The sequence below is a fragment of the Catharus ustulatus genome, chromosome 23 (genome assembly GCF_009819885.2).
Source record: "Catharus ustulatus isolate bCatUst1 chromosome 23, bCatUst1.pri.v2, whole genome shotgun sequence".
Lineage (NCBI taxonomy): Eukaryota > Metazoa > Chordata > Aves > Passeriformes > Turdidae > Catharus > Catharus ustulatus.
In genome coordinates this window covers 2,553,260-2,567,636 of record NC_046243.1, presented here as the reverse complement: position 1 = coordinate 2,567,636, position 14,377 = coordinate 2,553,260, and the positions used below count along the sequence as shown (strand labels likewise).

Genomic DNA, 14,377 nt, shown 5'->3' with positions numbered 1-14,377 from the left:
TGCTGGAAACCACCAGCTCTAGGGCACAGCTCCAAGAACTCGGTATCAGAAAAATCGTTAAAACATTCAGCAAAATTTATTTAATTACTTTTCACAATAGAAAAATACATCACTTTCACGTGTGAGGTCTGTAAAATTCCACGTCCTCTTCCCAAGGCAGGAGGCAGCACTCCCTCCTCAGTGCTGGAAAAACTGCCTGAAATCAACATTCCCTGGATGTGCCCCTGGAGCAGGAGCACAAACATGGTTACAGAGAGCAAACCCTGCTGCTGGCAGCACCCTGGTCCCATCACTCTGGACAGTGACCAACCCTCACCCAGGCAGAGCTATGACCCAAACTGGGCATGGTACAGGGTCAAAAACATGTCCTTGATAGCAGCTGCTTTTACATCTGGCACAGGCAGCACTTTGGGACCATTTCAAAATTTACAATAATAAGAATCAAATTGAGGCTGGTCATGTATGTGTGTGTATAAAAGTTCTAAGGAGGAGCACCAATTGCATGTGGCCAAACTGTGCTACAGCTGCAGAACACTCCTGTAGAGTACAGCCTGTTTCTGAAAAGGAGAGGTGTTCCAGCACTTGCAGGAACTTCTGTGTTCCTTCCCAGGGACTCATGGCTGCAGCAGCACTTCAGGTTCATGTGCTGCCAGGGCCACAGCTCCCAGCTCTTGATAGACTCATCCTGCTGCCAGCACTGCCAGGCTCCTCCAAAACACAACAGATGACTCAACACAGCTGCTTCAGAGGGGCAGGGCACAACCCAGTGGGTTGGGGAAAAGCAATTTCTACTGCTATACCAGAAATCCATCATTTTTAGTGTGCATTTGTCACATTCCCCACCCTGGGGATAGCAGGGCTGTCACAGGGCTGAGGGCACAGAATGGAGCTGCTCTGGGATCAGCTCTGCAAGGAGAGTCAGTGGCACAGGCAACCCCATGGCACTGCCTGAGCCAGAGACTCTGCTTCCCACCTTCTGCTCCCCTCCACCCTTCCTTCCCCTCCTGCCCCATACCTATAAAGATTTGGTGGCACTGAGTGGAGCAGCAGTGTTTGCACAGCCACTGCTGGGCTTCAGAAGGAATACAATAAATAATTCAGAGAACCTTAAAAACAGCCACAAGGGAGAGGGCCCAGGGTGTGGCACCCAGGCCTCTGGGCAGAAGTGCCCTGTCCTCATGGGCACAGAAGTGGCGCGGGATGCTCAGTAGAGCTGGCTCTTCACCTTGTGCAGGACCCCGATGACAATGTCCCGCAGCGTCTGTGACAGAGAGAGGACATGGTCAGTTGGGCTGTGGAGGGACAGCTGTTCTGTGCCACTGTCTCTGCTCCCTCAGCCATGGCACCAGCCCCTCTGCAGCCCTGCATTCACCTGGGGCTTGCAGTGCTCCTCAATCCAGCTGAAGACACACGCCGAGAGCTCCTGAAAACTCGTTACAGAGATTGAGGCATTGAAAGACTGGAACAGGGAGTCCATGATGCCTTGGAAAACGTTGAACTTCACCTCATCAGAGATCTGGTTCTTCCCCTCGTTTGGGTTGTCCTGATGAGCTTTCACAATCTGCTCATAGTTCCTGAAACAAGCACAGCACACCAAGGTCAGCAGTGAGGCCACACGCGACTCTGAGCTGCCACTCCCAGCTCTGAATTCCCACACCCAGCTCCTGCTCCTGGTTCCAAGCTCCAGGCCTGTCCCCAGATGGAGAACCACTGCAGCACCCTGCAATGATGTAAAGGAACAACACAAAGTACAGGACATGACCCCAACAGCTCTTCCTTACACTTTCATGATCTTCAAGGCCATCACATCTTTCCTGAGGGTAGAAACTTCCTCCTCCTGCTTTTTCTTTTCCTTGTGCAGGAACTGGATGTAGTCAATAGCTGAGCATAAAAACACAGAGTGAGGATTTGGGAGCACACAGAGATCCCTGTGGGAGGTGCCTGAGCCAGGGCATCATCAGCTCCCACTGACCTAGTTCCCCTGGGGAAGGTGAGTGCAGGTGAGCAACACCCAAGTTCCCCTGAGTCTCATCACACCAGAAGGTTCTAAGGTGCTGAACTTTGCCCTGCACACTTGTAGGGTGGAGCTTTGGGGGTTGATAACACCTCCTTCCCTCCGCCCTTGGGACTCACTTTTCTGGAGCACAATGGCCTTGCTCAGCTTCTGTGAGCTGATGGAGAAATCCTGCTGCTCACAGGTGGGAACGATGGCCTGCAAGTCATTGTAGCCTTTCTGCAGGGAAGTAGAGCCACAGAGTGGGGGCTCATCCTGTGAGGCCAGGTCCACACCCAGCTCCCACAGCACAGCCCATCAGAGCCAGGGCAGCTCTGAGCACACACATATGTGCAGGGAGGGCAGATCCAGCAGCAAAGCAGAGAAGTGCTGGAAGAGCAGGGTGCTGGAGCAGGCTGCCAACAGTGCTCCAGCACTGTCTGCTGTCTCTTGCCTCACCTTGATGGCATCTCGGCGCTTCTGCTCAGCCTGGGTGTGTGCCCGGCGGCGCTTGTCCTTGTACGACTCCTTGTAGGACTCCTGTTGGTAGTCACTGTCCTCATCATCTGTGGGGACAGTGTGGCTTGGGTGGGGAGACAGAGGCACGAGGAGGGGCACAGGACAGCTCAAGGGACTACTACAGCTGCAGCCAGGCCCAGCATAGCCCCTGTCCCATTCAGCAGGCTGAGCCAAAAAAAACCTTCCAAGCAGCCCTGGCAACCGTTTCCCTCTCCTCAGGGAGCTGGGCAGGAGGCAGATACCAGTATCTCCCTTGGGAAGGTGGCAAAACCAGAGTGATTCTTGACTCCAAACCCTGCTGGAAATCACAGAACCCTGATGCTGCTCCCACTACCTTCCTCCTCCTCTTTCTCCTCCGGACAGGAATCCTGCCCAGCCACGCTCACCCTCTCGGTGCAGGGCACACCTGGAGCCCGGCACGTGCCGGATTCCCCAGCGAGCAGAAACGCGGTCACGGAGGAAAAACCCCACCTGTGTTGGGGACAGAAGAGGCACTGGTGGAGCCGATGCTGTTGGCCCGGGACACTATGCTGCTTTTCCGGGCATTTTCCATGAAGAGTGCTGGAAGAAGAGTGTCGCGGGGTCAGTGCCCAACGCGGGGTGTGACCAGGCAGGGACGTGAGGGGCGTCCCCGGGCAGCCGCTGCCACCCACGAGCAGGGGTGGCAGGGCCGGGCGCAGTCCGGGCACCTACCAGAGTCCAGGCCATTGTCGCCGTAGGCCGCGTCCACCTGCGCGGGGCGGGCGGGGGGAGGAGACACGTCAGCGGGGCTGGGGCGGCGACCGCGGCCCGCACCCCGGAGCCCCCCGCCCCCAGGGGTTCGGTCGGCCCGAGGAGCACCCGCCACCCCCGAGCGGCAGCTCCGCTACGGCCTCTGGCCACCGCCCCTCGCCCCGGCACTAATCCGTGCGCGCTCCCCGCCCTCATACCCCCAGCCCGGCGCTCACCCTGCCCGGCCGCCATGAGCCCCGTCCCGTCGCCCCCGCGGCACCCGGCGGCCCGGCCCGACCCGATCCCGGCCCCACCTTCCCCCACGCGTCCTCGGCCGCGGCGCCCGGCGGCTCCGCCATCTTTCCCCCCGCGCGGTCATGTGACCGCCGCGCGCCCGCCGGGGAACGCCGGCCGCCAGGGGGCGCCCGCTCCCGGAGCGTCCCCACGCGCGTGACGTCACGGGCGCGACATCGCCCAGGCCGGGGATCCCTCCGGGCACCGGAGTCCCACACCGAGCCCCGGGGCCAGCACGGGAGCGGGGACGGGCACCGGCGCAAGGACACGCACTGCAGGAGCAGCCTCTTTACTGGCACCCAGCGGGGCTCAGCCTGCAGGGTTCCCCCTCACCGGGGGACCGCAGGACGCCCCGGACCCTCGTCGGAGCCGGGCGGGGCCGGTGGTCTCGGTCCGACGCCGCTCCGTCCGCCGGCTCATCGTGGGCAGTGGTGGCAGGACACGGATCTTCACGGGGCCGTGCTTGACGGGCTCAGGCGCTGCTGCAGCAGGTCCCAGGCCTTCTGCACCTGCCGGAGAACCGTCCGGGGCCACACCTCAGAGCCCACGGCTCAGGGCAGGAGCCTCACACAACAGGCTCACACCGCTGCCTTCCTGGTTGAATTTACATCCCCAAATCCACCCCTTTGTGGCAATCTCGATGGTGAACAGCACACCAGGCACAGCCCGAGCACAGCACTGAGCCCTTCAGTTCCTGTCACAATCACCCAGAACACCCAGCAGCCCCAGGCTCACCTGCTGGCGGGTGACGTCCGGCTCCCAGAGGGTGCAGAGCACCACCTGTGACTGCTCTACCCGCTGCCTGTTGGTCATCTGGCTCTGCAGCCGGCGGCGAGCAGCCTCCTCGGTCAGCCCATCCCTGGCCACAATGCGCCTCACAGCCTGGCAGGGACACGGGACAATCAGGAGCTGGGGGGAAGGCTGAGGATCAGCACCAGCAGCAGATGAGGGGCCCAGGGCATTGCCCACCTCCTCCTCCGGGATGATGGCTGTCCACACCTCGTGGACCATGTCCTGCCAGCCGGCCTCCAGCAGCACAGCAGCGTCCAGCACGCACACGGCCTTCCCTAAAGAACAAGGGCATTCCTCGGTACCCAGCCATGGATGGCAGCAGCCTGGGTTCAGTCCCACCTTCCTGCAGTGCAGACACTTCTCTGCTGAGCTGAGGCCACCACACAGCCACGCCCTTACCTTGAGCATCAGCCTCCCTGACTCTCTCCTTTGCCATCTGGGCTATTTCGGGCCACACAATGTCTGTCAGGCTCTTCAGCCGCTCCTAGAAAGGACCACAGTGGCATTTGAGATTCAGTCCCGTGCACTCAGAAGCCCTGTGTACCCAAGCAGGAGAGTGGGGGTGTAAGCAGTCAGGGGACACCCAGGAAGGACCCACTGAAGCTGGGGAGGTGGGTCCAGCCCCAGAAAGGAAAGCTTTCACACTGACCAGAGGCTGCCAGGGTCAGGGTGCTTTTTCCTGTTATTTTCCTTGTCCTGCCATGAGGGCCCTGCTATTAGCAGAGATCTCAGTCTCTGCTGTGACAGGTGCTTTGTTCCACAGCACAGCAGGCTTCCTGTGCAGCAGGTCCCACAAAAGACCTGTCCATCCAGTAAACCTCTTAAGCTGCCTCCACCTTAGCCTGAGGCAGCAGCAGAGCAACAGGCTAAGCACCTGTAAAGACCAGGTGCCAGTGAGTCTCCCTGGGTACAAGGGACACAGACCACTGGCTGTGTTTGTCAGGTCTGTTGCTCTGAGCTGGGTGAAGGAAAAGCATGGTATAGAGGAAATGGGGATGGCAACAGGGACAGGGATGGGAACAGGAAGGCAGCAGCAGCTGCAGGGCAAGAGCAGTGGATACAGCACAGCTTCTGACTCAGCTGCAGAGATGCAATCTGTCCCACTCTGTCCCCGTGCCACTGTCAGAAAATACAGCCAGGAAGGTGTCATCATTTCAAAGGGCTAAAAAGTAAAATTTCCCTGGCACAAGACCCACTCACAGCATTAAGTATTTACAATAAACCTGCCTTTACCTGGTTTCCAAACACTTTTGCCCCAAGGACTTTCCTGTTAATCGTTCCATCTTTGTTCAGGATCTCTGCAAGGCAGAAGCACAACAGGTTTGGGAGGGACAGCTCCCATTCCTGTGGCAAGCCTGGGTTGGGGAAAGGGCCAGGAAAGGGCTGTAACACCTAACCTGGCAGCTCTTCACCTGATTCCTGAAAAGGACAGGGAAGAAATTTTTCCAGGCAAACAGTAGCCTGGTTCATCATTCCCCACCAGCAGCTCCGACATGGGACACACAACACCCAGGGAGCCCGAAACGCATGAGGGGCAGGGGGGCACAGGGCAGGGCTCTCTGGGATGCTGGGACACCCCTCCCTCCCCTTCCTCCTCCCTGCAGCCTCCAGTGACTCTACCTGCCCCAAAGGCCGCCACCACTGGCTCGTAGGCTGCGCCACCAGGGACATAGACGGCATGGCCCAGCTTGTCAGCGTCAATGACAAACGCGCCCAGGTGCCCCAGGAGTTTGGCGATGGAGGTTTTCCCGCTCCCAGTTCCCCCAGTCAGGCCAATCACGTACGGGCGCAGCGGCAGAGCTGGGTTTTGCTAAGGGAAAGAGGAAAGCCGTGGCAGCAGATGGAGAACTGGGCTTTGCTGGAGACGGATCCTGACACCCCAGCCTGGAGATAGCCATGAAAGGCTCTGGCCTGCAGAGCAGCAGCAGCATTTCCAAACTCTTTGACTCCCGAAACTCCCACCCCTCCTCCCGGACACTCCCACTGCAGCTGTGGCTCTGCAGGCCCCCCTCACCCGTGGGGGCTGCAGCAGTGTCCCCAGCAGCCTCTGCCGGAGGCTGGAGGAGCTGATCTTCTCCTCCTCATTCTGACTGCGGACAGGGTCCTTCATCAATCGGATTTCATGGAGAGCCAGCTCATGGAGCCCCTGATGAGAGAAGGGTGCCACCAAGGGCCGTCAGCCATGAGAATGCAGCAGAGGGAAGGGGAAATCAAGACAAAATTTCCCCCTAGGCAGTATCAGGCAGGGTAGGAGGGCAGGCAGGGGTAGCCCAACTGGCTCCAGTGTGGGAATTACGTTTTCAAGTCTCTTCCTGTTCACAGCCTCCCCTCCCCGGAGGGTCTCCTCGCTGACCACCAGGCACTGCAGGTCGGGGTCTGTGATTGAGGGGCCGAAGGGGTCGGCCAGAGGCACGATGTCATAGCACAGTGAGGGCTTCACATCCTCCAAGAACTCGCGCAGCTTTGCCGCCCGCAGCTCGTATGGCTCGATCAGCTCCGGCAGGACCTTGTCTGCCGGTGCCAGGAGGGCGGAGAAACACAAGAGTGATGGAAAAGCAAGACCGAGAGATGGGAGAAAACACCCGTCTGGGACTTTGAACTCTGCCTCCCCCTCCCCTTGCCCTCGCTGCACCTGTACACCTTGCCGGTTATGGGCAGGACACCAGGTCCCCACGGGATCCCCACTGACGCTCTGCCCGGATGGCACCACCTTGGGTGGGTGGCTGCCACGACTTCACTTGTTACTGGGCCCCCAGACCACAGCCCTGCACCGGGCAGCACCGGGCTCGTCCCCGCGCAGTGCCACGGCCGCCCCGGACTCACGGCGGAGCAGGTCTCCGTCGGCCACCCCGGCCAGGAGCCGCCGCCGGGCCAGGAGGCAGCAGGCGCTGAGCAACAGCCGGTGGGCACCGTGCAGCCGGTCGAAGGTGCCGCCAACCGCCACGTCCGAGAATTCGGGGAGGGCCGCGTCAGGATCCTGCTCGGGTTCCCCCTCGGGGTCGCCCCTGGCGTCCCCCGCGGTGTCCTCGCCCAGCAGCAGCGCGGGCAGGCTGGGCGGGCAGCCGTACACGGCGGCGGCCAGGCGCTGCAGCCCGAGCTGCACCGGCTCCGGCGGCCCCGGCGCCTCGGCGGCGGCCGCCAGCAGGACGCGGGGCTGCCGTGCCAGGCGGCGGCCGGGGCCGAGCAGGACGCGCAGGTCCAGCCCCCGCCGCGCCGCCGTCGCCGTGTACAGCGCGGCCAGAGCCCGCAGCAGCGCGGGGCCCGCGGGCGGCACGGCGGGACCGGCGGCGGGGCCGCCCAGCCGCAGCCCCGGCTGCAGATGCACGTACAGCGGCCCCGCCACCAGCCCCGCCGCCGCCGCCACCAGCCCCGCCGCCCGCCGGGGCAGCGCGGACAGCGGCGCCGTCAGCACCAGCAGCCCCGAGGCGAAGGGCGGCATTGCCCCGCCGGAAGCGCCGCCGACCGGAACGGCGACGGGAACGGCACCGGAACAGCACCGCCTCCCGGGCAGCCCCGCCGCGGGCGGGAGGCGGGCCCGGCTCCGCCCGCGGGGGGAGGAGATCGGCAGGACCGGCCCCAGTGCAGGGCGGAACGAGCACGGGGACCGCGGGGGAACGGGGACGGAGCAGGAGCCGTGCGGCTGCAAAGAGCTTTATTGGGGACACGGCGGCACCGAGCACGCGACCGAGCCCGGTCCGGGCTGGGGGGTCTCCTGGCAGCGGTGCCGGTGTTGCGGTGGCTCCGCTCAGGGCTGGTCCCCGCCGGCCTCGCTGCCGCCGAACACGAAGTCGTGCATGGCGCGGACGTACGCGGAGCCGTCGGGGCTGCTCAGCCGCAGGCGCCAGAGCGGGGCCAGGAGCTGGGTGCTGGCGCAGCGAAGGGGCGGGCAGGGGCTGCCGATGGCGTCCAGGAATACCTGGCAGCGCAGACGGGTCAGAGCCCTCTCCGGCACGGCCCCACCGCCACCCCCGCCCCGCGGTGACTGACCGGCAGGACCTCCTCCACCTCCTGGGCCGCGTCGCGGAAGATGCTCTGACAGTGCCCCAGGTACCGGCGGTACAGCCCCTGTGTCTCGGCGTCCAGGCCCCGCATCTCGCTGCCCTCAGGGTCGGGGCGCTGCAGGTTGGCCTGGAAGCTGGTGTGGACGGGCCCGCACTGCACCAGCGTCAGGCTGCGGGAGGGAGCTCATGAGCTGCCACCGAACCCCCGCCCTGGCATTCCCCCCATCCCGGTGGGCACGATCCAGCCCCCGTGGCATCACCAGCACTCACTGGATGTTGAAGGGTCGCAGGACGATGGCCAGACTCTCGCACAGCCCCTCCACTGCAAACTTGCTGGCGCAGTACACAGCATTGAAAGGCAGCCCTGGAGCAGAGCCGCACCCTGAGCACCAGAGCTCTTCCCCACGGCTCCCTGTGCCACAGGGTGCGGGGGTCCCACCTTGCACCCCCCCAATGCTGCTGGAGACAATGATCCGCCCGGCCCTGCGGCTCTTCATGGCAGGCAGGAATGCCTGGATGGTGCGGACAGCCCCGAAGAGATTCACATCGAAGAGAGTTTTCATGGCTTGGTCAGAGCAGGTCTCCAGCGGTCCCATCAGTCCCACCCCTGCATTGCAGACTGCCAGGCATGGTGCTGTTAGCTGGGCACAGGGCAGTCAGTGACTGTAGCCCCGCACACCACTGAGTGCCAGAAGGCAGAAATGGGGGGGCCTGTCCCTGTTGATGGGCCCTTGGCACCCCCGAATCCACCTACTGCACCTCTGACCCCCTAAACATGTCCTGTCCCACTGCCGGCACCTCCCATGATTTGGAATCTGCTCCCAGTGTCCTGGGGAGGGTTTTGACCCCTGAGAGGTCCCCCCAGCCACCCCAAGGACACGGGGTGCACCAGGAAGAGCCATACCCAGCACATCCAGCTGCTGTCCCTGCACTTGCTGTGCAGCAGCTGCCAGCGAGCAGGGGTCAGTGACATCGAGCTGCAGGAGCTCCAGCGTGTCAGGGCAGCGGCCCCCCAGGCGCTCCAGCAGCCGCTCACCCTTGGCCAGGTCACGCATGGTGGCATAAACTGGGGAGAGAGCGTGGCTGTGGGCAGCAGTGCCACAGAGCTCCGTGGCCAGCACCAACCCCAGCCCACCCCCAGGCTCTGTCTCTCCTTGGTGAGGCACTGCCTGGCCCAGCCCAGAGACCCCCTGGAGCAGCACCGACCCCTTTACCTTTGAACCGGCGAGCGCTGTCGGCTGCCAGGCGTGCAGCCAGCCCCAGGCCGATGCCTGAGGAGCAGCCTGTGATCAGCACCGTGGTTCTCTCCATGGCTGGCAGTGCTGGCCAGCAGGGCCATGCCATTTAAGAGGGCTGGGAAGGGGGTCCCCCCGCCCCACGCCACCGTGTTGTGTCTGCTGCCTTATCTCAAGGCCCCTCCACCCACCTCCCTGCGCATGCCTGGGGCTCCCTGTGCCTTGATCCTCACGCAGGTGCTGTGATAAAAACTCCACTGAGCCAGGACCTCCCTTCTGGAAGAGGCTCTGGGGCACAAGGGGAGCAGCAGCCCCAGGGGTCTGCCCCAGCTGTACTTTGCTGTGCCAGGCATCCTGGCTGCCAGGACGTCTGGCAGGGTGTTGTTCCTGCTATGCAGACTCAGGGCTGAGGTGGTCCTCAGCCCCCATGTTCCCCACACCATCCTGTGCTAGGAAAACGAGTTGGACACATACATGGGAGAAAAAGAGTCTGTATTTGCTCCATAGCTGGGCTCTGCCCAAGCCCCAGCTGTGGAAAAGGCCTCAAAAACTCTGCTCCAGCAACACTGCAGCCAAAGCTGCAAAGTCTTTTATAATACAAAAGGCACCAAATGTGGGCAGGGCCATGCAGTGCCAAGTCCCCACAGGCACTGGGGCCCAACGCTGCTCTGCTCCCCTGCCATCTCCCTGTCTGCTTCTCCCCCATCACTGGCCCTGCTATTCAGCCAAGGCCCCACAGCAGGGACACATTTGTCCTGTCTCTCTTCAGTGTCCCACCAAGCTTCCAGCTGAGGGCACTGGGGCAGCCCAGTTTTCCTGGAACAGGCTCAGGGCAGCCAGGCAGAGCTGACCACAAAGCATGGTGCAGAATGGGACCCTGGGGCACAGCCTGCCCCCCACATCCATCTGCCAGCCCCTTGTCCATGTGCCAGCCCCTCTTGGGGCACATCCTGCCCATGCAGGGGAAGGGGTGGATGCAGGCTGGCTGATGGCCACCAGGGCTCTGTGCCCCCCTTCCAGTACAGCCAGGACACAGCCATCAGGCCAGGAGGCCAGATAAGAGAGGGTGCAGGGGCTCTGCCCACCCTCTCTGGGGGAGGCTCTGGAGAGAGAACCCAAAGTCACGCAGGCCCAGCCAAGCTGTGCCGCAGGGCGCTGGGGTAGTATTTGAGGAACAGCTTCCTGGAGATCTCCATGGTGTCCCCAGCTGGCACAGCTGGGTAGCGCTTCTTGTTGTAGATGAAGCCTCTCTCCACTTGGAAAACAGCCTGGTTGAACTGGTCCTGGTGGAAGGGGCGGCCTGAGTTGAGGCTCTCCACCAGTGCAGAGACGAAGAGGCTCCAGCGCACAGTGTAGTAGTCCAGCACCAGCCCCCCCAGCTGCTTGTTGGCATAGTCCAGAATGTTCCCGCTGGGCCCCCAGAGCGTCACCTGGTTCCGGGCATTCAGCTCATACTGCTCAGCCTCCTGGTCACTGGTGGCCATGGCACGGGCATTCTCCAGCCAGCGGCCGAGGAGGAAGAGGCTGTGGCTGGACAGGAGGCTGTCCAGCTCTGGCAGCAGGTCGTACACCAGCACTCCACCGGCCGTCAGCAGCTCGGGCAGTGCATGGCTCTGGAAGGCCTGGTGGATGCTCAGGTAGTAGTCACTGACCAGCTGCTGGGCTGCCTGCCGTGTCACATCCACCAGGTCGTAGAGGAAGGTGGGGCTGGAGCCCAGCTCGGCACCAGCGCTCAGCAGCAGGCGCCAGGCTTCGTACACGTCGCTGGTGTTGTACCAGAGCTCCGTGTCCATGTGCAGCGAGGGCCGGTGCACCAGGGGGCTGCGGTTGTGGTTGACACAGACGCCGGTGCAGTTGTACACACTGCGGAGGAGCAGGCGCCAGGCGCTGGCTGCGGCGGCGTTTGGGGCACCGTAACGGCGCTCGGCGTAGCGGCTCACCCAGCTGGGCAGGTCCAGGGGCTCCTGACGCCAGCCCAGCTCATTCATCAGCTCGTACACCATGTCGTTCTGCTCAATGCCCTCAGGCACCAGCCCCGTGCCCACCATGGTGGAGTTGGGGAAGTGTCGCGCTGCGAAGGGGCCGTGGTTGATGGCCTCCACGGTGCCAAAGAGGCCGTGGTTGCCCCCAAAGTTGTGCAACATGCACCAGATGAAGGGCTGCCCATAGAAGGACTCTGTCCACTGGTAGACGGGCTTGGACTCAGCAAAGAGGTCGAGGACAATCATCCTGCCAAGGGGCACTCCATGCAGCAGGGCCCGGACCTGTGCTGGCTGCCAGAAGTCAGGCTGGTGCTGGAAGAGCCAGCCCTGCATCAGCCACAGCGCCTTGGGGTCAGCTGGGGATAGAAGAGCACTGAGTGACATCCTCTCCAGGCAGGGCCCACAGGTGTCTCATGAGGCCCTGGGGCCACCAACCACCCCTCAAGAGGGTTCTGTGGGTCTGGCACCAATGGGTTCTGCACTTGCATGGGGCCCAGAGCCACCTCCCCCAGCCCCTGCTATCCCACCTGGACCCCTGCGGCCAGGCCAGCCCCACACACTGACCCACCTCCTGTCATTGACTTGAAAACAGCACTGCTGACTCTGGACAGATAGGCAGGGTCAGAGGAGAGGGGGGTCATCTCGTTGAAGGTGTCTGCACTATAGACATGGTCTGTGCCAAACTCCTTGATCAGCTCCTTCAGGAAGAGGGTCCCAATGACCTGGAACATGGGGTCCTCTGGGTCCAGCAGGTAGATGCAGGAGTAGGTGCAGTCGAAGTGGCTCCAGTGCCCCAGGCGAGTGGCATTCACGCGTGGGAAGACCCTGCACCGCAGGGCAGAGACGGGGATCAGGAGAATAAGGCAGGACCACAGTGCCTGCGGGGACAGGGCAGCATCCCTGGAAAGCCGCAGTGGGAGGTGCTGCCAGAGGTGAGACCCCGGGAAGGGCCCAGGGCTGAGCCCCCGGGGCAGGGACTGCACCTACCGAAGGATCCCCTGCGGGACGTGGCCCGCGAAGGCCGGCAGCACCGTGGTCATCCCCAGCGAGCGCATCCGCTCCACGATCCGGTACTGGGAGAGAGAAGGAGGGAGGGAGCAGAAGGAGAGGAGCCCCCACATTCCCACGAGCGGCAGGGTGCAGCTCGGGGCGGGGTGGGGGGCTCCCCGAGGCTGAGTGAGGGTAGCCTCGGCCAGGAGCACCAGGGGGTGACAGGGGTTTGCCCCAGGCAGGCGGGGCCGCCCCCGGTACCTGCAGGTAGAGCTGCTTGAAGTGCCAGGCGGGCGGCAGCGGCCCGGCCCAGCGGCGGAGGTTGCCCATCCTGTTCCAGGCCAGGAACGCGGGGCCCGTGAAGTACTTGTCGATCTCCGACTGGTTCAGCCCCAGGTTGCGGTAAACCTGCGCAGGGCGCCGGGGGTCAGCTGCTCCCACGGCTCCCGGTTCCAGAGGTCCGGTCCCCGCCGCCCCGCGGTCCCGGTGCTTACCCGCTGCCACACCGCCTCCTGCCCCGCGAAAGCCGGTGCCAGGTTGATGCCGCTCAGCGCCATCCAGTCGATCTCCCGCTCCCAGCGCGCCCAGTCCCACCAGGCGAAGGAGTAGCTCTGGGCGCAGACGTTCTGGTAGTAGCGGTACCTGCGGGAGCGGCGGAGGCTGCGCCCGGGCCCCCCGCGCCCCCCGGGCCCCCCGTTACATAACAGCGCCTTGTCCCGCGCTAACGAGGCGTGAGCGGCGCCCAGCCCCGCGTCCCCGTTACCTGCCGGGAGCGGCGGCGCGGATCTCGGCCCGCAGCCGCGGCAGCGGGTCTGGCAGGCGGAGCTGCGCCCCGGACCACGACAGGTGGCAGCCGCAGAAGTCCCGCAGGTAGCGATAGAGGCCGGCGGCCGCCGCCACGCCGCTGGAGCCTGTTACGGCGACGGCCACGGCGGGGCCGGGAGGCGACCACAGCCGGTAGGTGTCAGGGCCGCCAGCCGCCAGCGCCGGGTCCACCGACAGCGACACGGCGGCGGCCCGAGGGCCGAGCAGGCGCCGCGCCAGCGCCCGCACCGCCTGCTCCTGCCGCGCATCCCCCGCCCGCGCCGCCGTCACCGCCAGCAGCAGCAGAAACGGCAGCGCCAGTCTCGGTTCCGGCCCCCGCCGTTCCGCCATCGCCGCTGCCTGCCCCTGCCCCTGCGCCGGCCCCGCCCCTCCCGGTACCGCCCCGCCCGCCGCCGGCCCCGCCCCTCCCGGTACCGCCCCGCCCGCCGCCGGCCCCGCCTCTCACGACCCCGCGGCGCTGGGCGGGCCTGACCTGTTACCGACCGAGCGGAGCGGGGCTGGGTTCGCGGGCGGGTCTGGAGCCTTTGGAGCAGGCATGTTCCGGGCGGGATGGGCACAGGCGCTCCCTGAGCCCCGCGCCGGGTGCCCGAGCAGGGACCGGGTTTGCAACTCCTCCCCAGGGCTTTGCAACTCCTCCCCAGGGGCTCCGGGCTATTTCCAGTCTCGCGTTTTTCCCCCCGTGACAGTTCCGCACCACCGGGGCAACCGGGCCGCGGCCGCCCCGCCCATCCATCAGCCCGGGGGCTGCCCGGACTGACCGGGCCCCGCTCCGGCCGGCCGGGGGCGCTGCGGGACCGGGCAGCGCCGGTGCCGCGGGGCTGGGCAGCGTCCCGGAACCCCCGGAGCGGCCCCGGCCCCGCCCTCCGGGGCGAACCGCACCGGGGAACGGGAACGGGCGGGCTCGGGTCTCTCTCAGCTGCAGGGGGAGGGCGTAGACACTTCCAGGACAGAAAAGTGAATTTAACCAAATAATCAGTGTAAATGGTCGGGGGGGTGTTCTGCAGGTATGTCCAGGAACACCCAGAACCCAGCAGG

At 64.1% G+C, this 14,377-nt stretch overlaps 4 protein-coding genes across 6 annotated transcripts; all 4 read right to left on the bottom strand.

Annotated features, from left to right (window-relative positions):
* Positions 1-57: 57 nt before the first annotated feature.
* On the bottom strand, positions 58-3,937 carry LOC117006418 (max-like protein X). 3 transcript variants are annotated; one of them, XM_033078864.2, is made up of 8 exons: positions 3,851-3,937; positions 3,206-3,242; positions 2,984-3,073; positions 2,453-2,559; positions 2,134-2,233; positions 1,782-1,881; positions 1,373-1,574; positions 58-1,261 (listed from the first exon to the last, which is right to left on the bottom strand). In XM_033078864.2, the coding sequence occupies exons 1-8, from the start codon at positions 3,935-3,937 to the stop codon at positions 1,205-1,207; spliced, it is 780 nt and encodes a 259-aa protein (XP_032934755.1). In that variant the 3' UTR covers positions 58-1,204. The 3 variants fall into 3 exon arrangements, with proteins under 3 accessions (XP_032934755.1, XP_032934756.1, XP_032934757.1); XM_033078865.2 differs by lacking the exon at positions 3,851-3,937 and adding an exon at positions 3,538-3,610; XM_033078866.2 differs by lacking the exon at positions 3,851-3,937 and adding an exon at positions 3,460-3,484.
* Positions 3,938-3,939: 2 nt separating this feature from the next.
* On the bottom strand, positions 3,940-7,748 carry LOC117006272 (bifunctional coenzyme A synthase-like). Its single transcript, XM_033078648.1, has 9 exons — positions 7,133-7,748; positions 6,606-6,820; positions 6,324-6,455; positions 5,930-6,119; positions 5,543-5,607; positions 4,709-4,793; positions 4,487-4,584; positions 4,253-4,399; positions 3,940-4,026 (listed from the first exon to the last, which is right to left on the bottom strand). Exons 1-9 carry the CDS (start codon positions 7,746-7,748, stop codon positions 3,967-3,969), a joined length of 1,608 nt encoding a protein of 535 aa, XP_032934539.1. The 3' UTR covers positions 3,940-3,966.
* A 186-nt stretch (positions 7,749-7,934) lies between these two features.
* LOC117006603 (estradiol 17-beta-dehydrogenase 1-like) lies at positions 7,935-9,654 on the bottom strand. The gene is made up of 6 exons (XM_033079133.1): positions 9,525-9,654; positions 9,215-9,376; positions 8,750-8,929; positions 8,581-8,674; positions 8,297-8,480; positions 7,935-8,225 (listed from the first exon to the last, which is right to left on the bottom strand). Exons 1-6 carry the CDS (start codon positions 9,652-9,654, stop codon positions 8,055-8,057), a joined length of 921 nt encoding a protein of 306 aa, XP_032935024.1. The 3' UTR covers positions 7,935-8,054.
* A 366-nt stretch (positions 9,655-10,020) lies between these two features.
* Positions 10,021-13,594, bottom strand: LOC117006271 (alpha-N-acetylglucosaminidase-like; the record flags this gene model as incomplete). Its single annotated transcript, XM_033078647.2, has 6 exons — positions 10,021-11,883; positions 12,096-12,352; positions 12,515-12,600; positions 12,779-12,925; positions 13,012-13,159; positions 13,281-13,594. Coding segments are annotated over 6 exons (2,169 nt in total), but the record flags the coding sequence as incomplete, so codon positions are not given.
* Positions 13,595-14,377: the final 783 nt, after the last annotated feature.

Bases quoted from the DNA above. Each gene is read 5' to 3' on its own strand.
- LOC117006603 (XM_033079133.1), bottom strand. From the start codon at position 9,654: ATGGCATGGCCCTGCTGGCCAGCACTGCCAGCCATGGAGAGAACCACG. The intron at 9,377-9,524 runs GTAAAGGGGTCG...CTCTCTCCCCAG, and splicing joins CAGCGCTCGCCGGTTCAAAG to TTTATGCCACCATGCGTGAC. The intron at 8,675-8,749 runs GTGGGACCCCCG...GCTCTGCTCCAG, and splicing joins CAGCATTGGGGGGGTGCAAG to GGCTGCCTTTCAATGCTGTG.
- LOC117006272 (XM_033078648.1), bottom strand. From the start codon at position 7,748: ATGCCGCCCTTCGCCTCGGGGCTGCTGGTGCTGACGGCGCCGCTGTCC. The intron at 6,821-7,132 runs GTGAGTCCGGGG...TGGCACCGGCAG, and splicing joins CGACGGAGACCTGCTCCGCC to ACAAGGTCCTGCCGGAGCTG. The intron at 4,027-4,252 runs GTGAGCCTGGGG...GTTCTCCGGCAG, and splicing joins CGGACGTCACCCGCCAGCAG to GTGCAGAAGGCCTGGGACCT.
- LOC117006418 (XM_033078864.2), bottom strand. From the start codon at position 3,937: ATGAGCCGGCGGACGGAGCGGCGTCGGACCGAGACCACCGGCCCCGCC. The intron at 3,243-3,850 runs GTGAGGGGGAAC...CGCCCCGCGCAG, and splicing joins GGGCGTCCTGCGGTCCCCCG to GTGGACGCGGCCTACGGCGA. The intron at 2,560-2,983 runs GTGGGGTTTTTC...CTGTCCCCACAG, and splicing joins CTCTTCTGTCCCCAACACAG to ATGATGAGGACAGTGACTAC.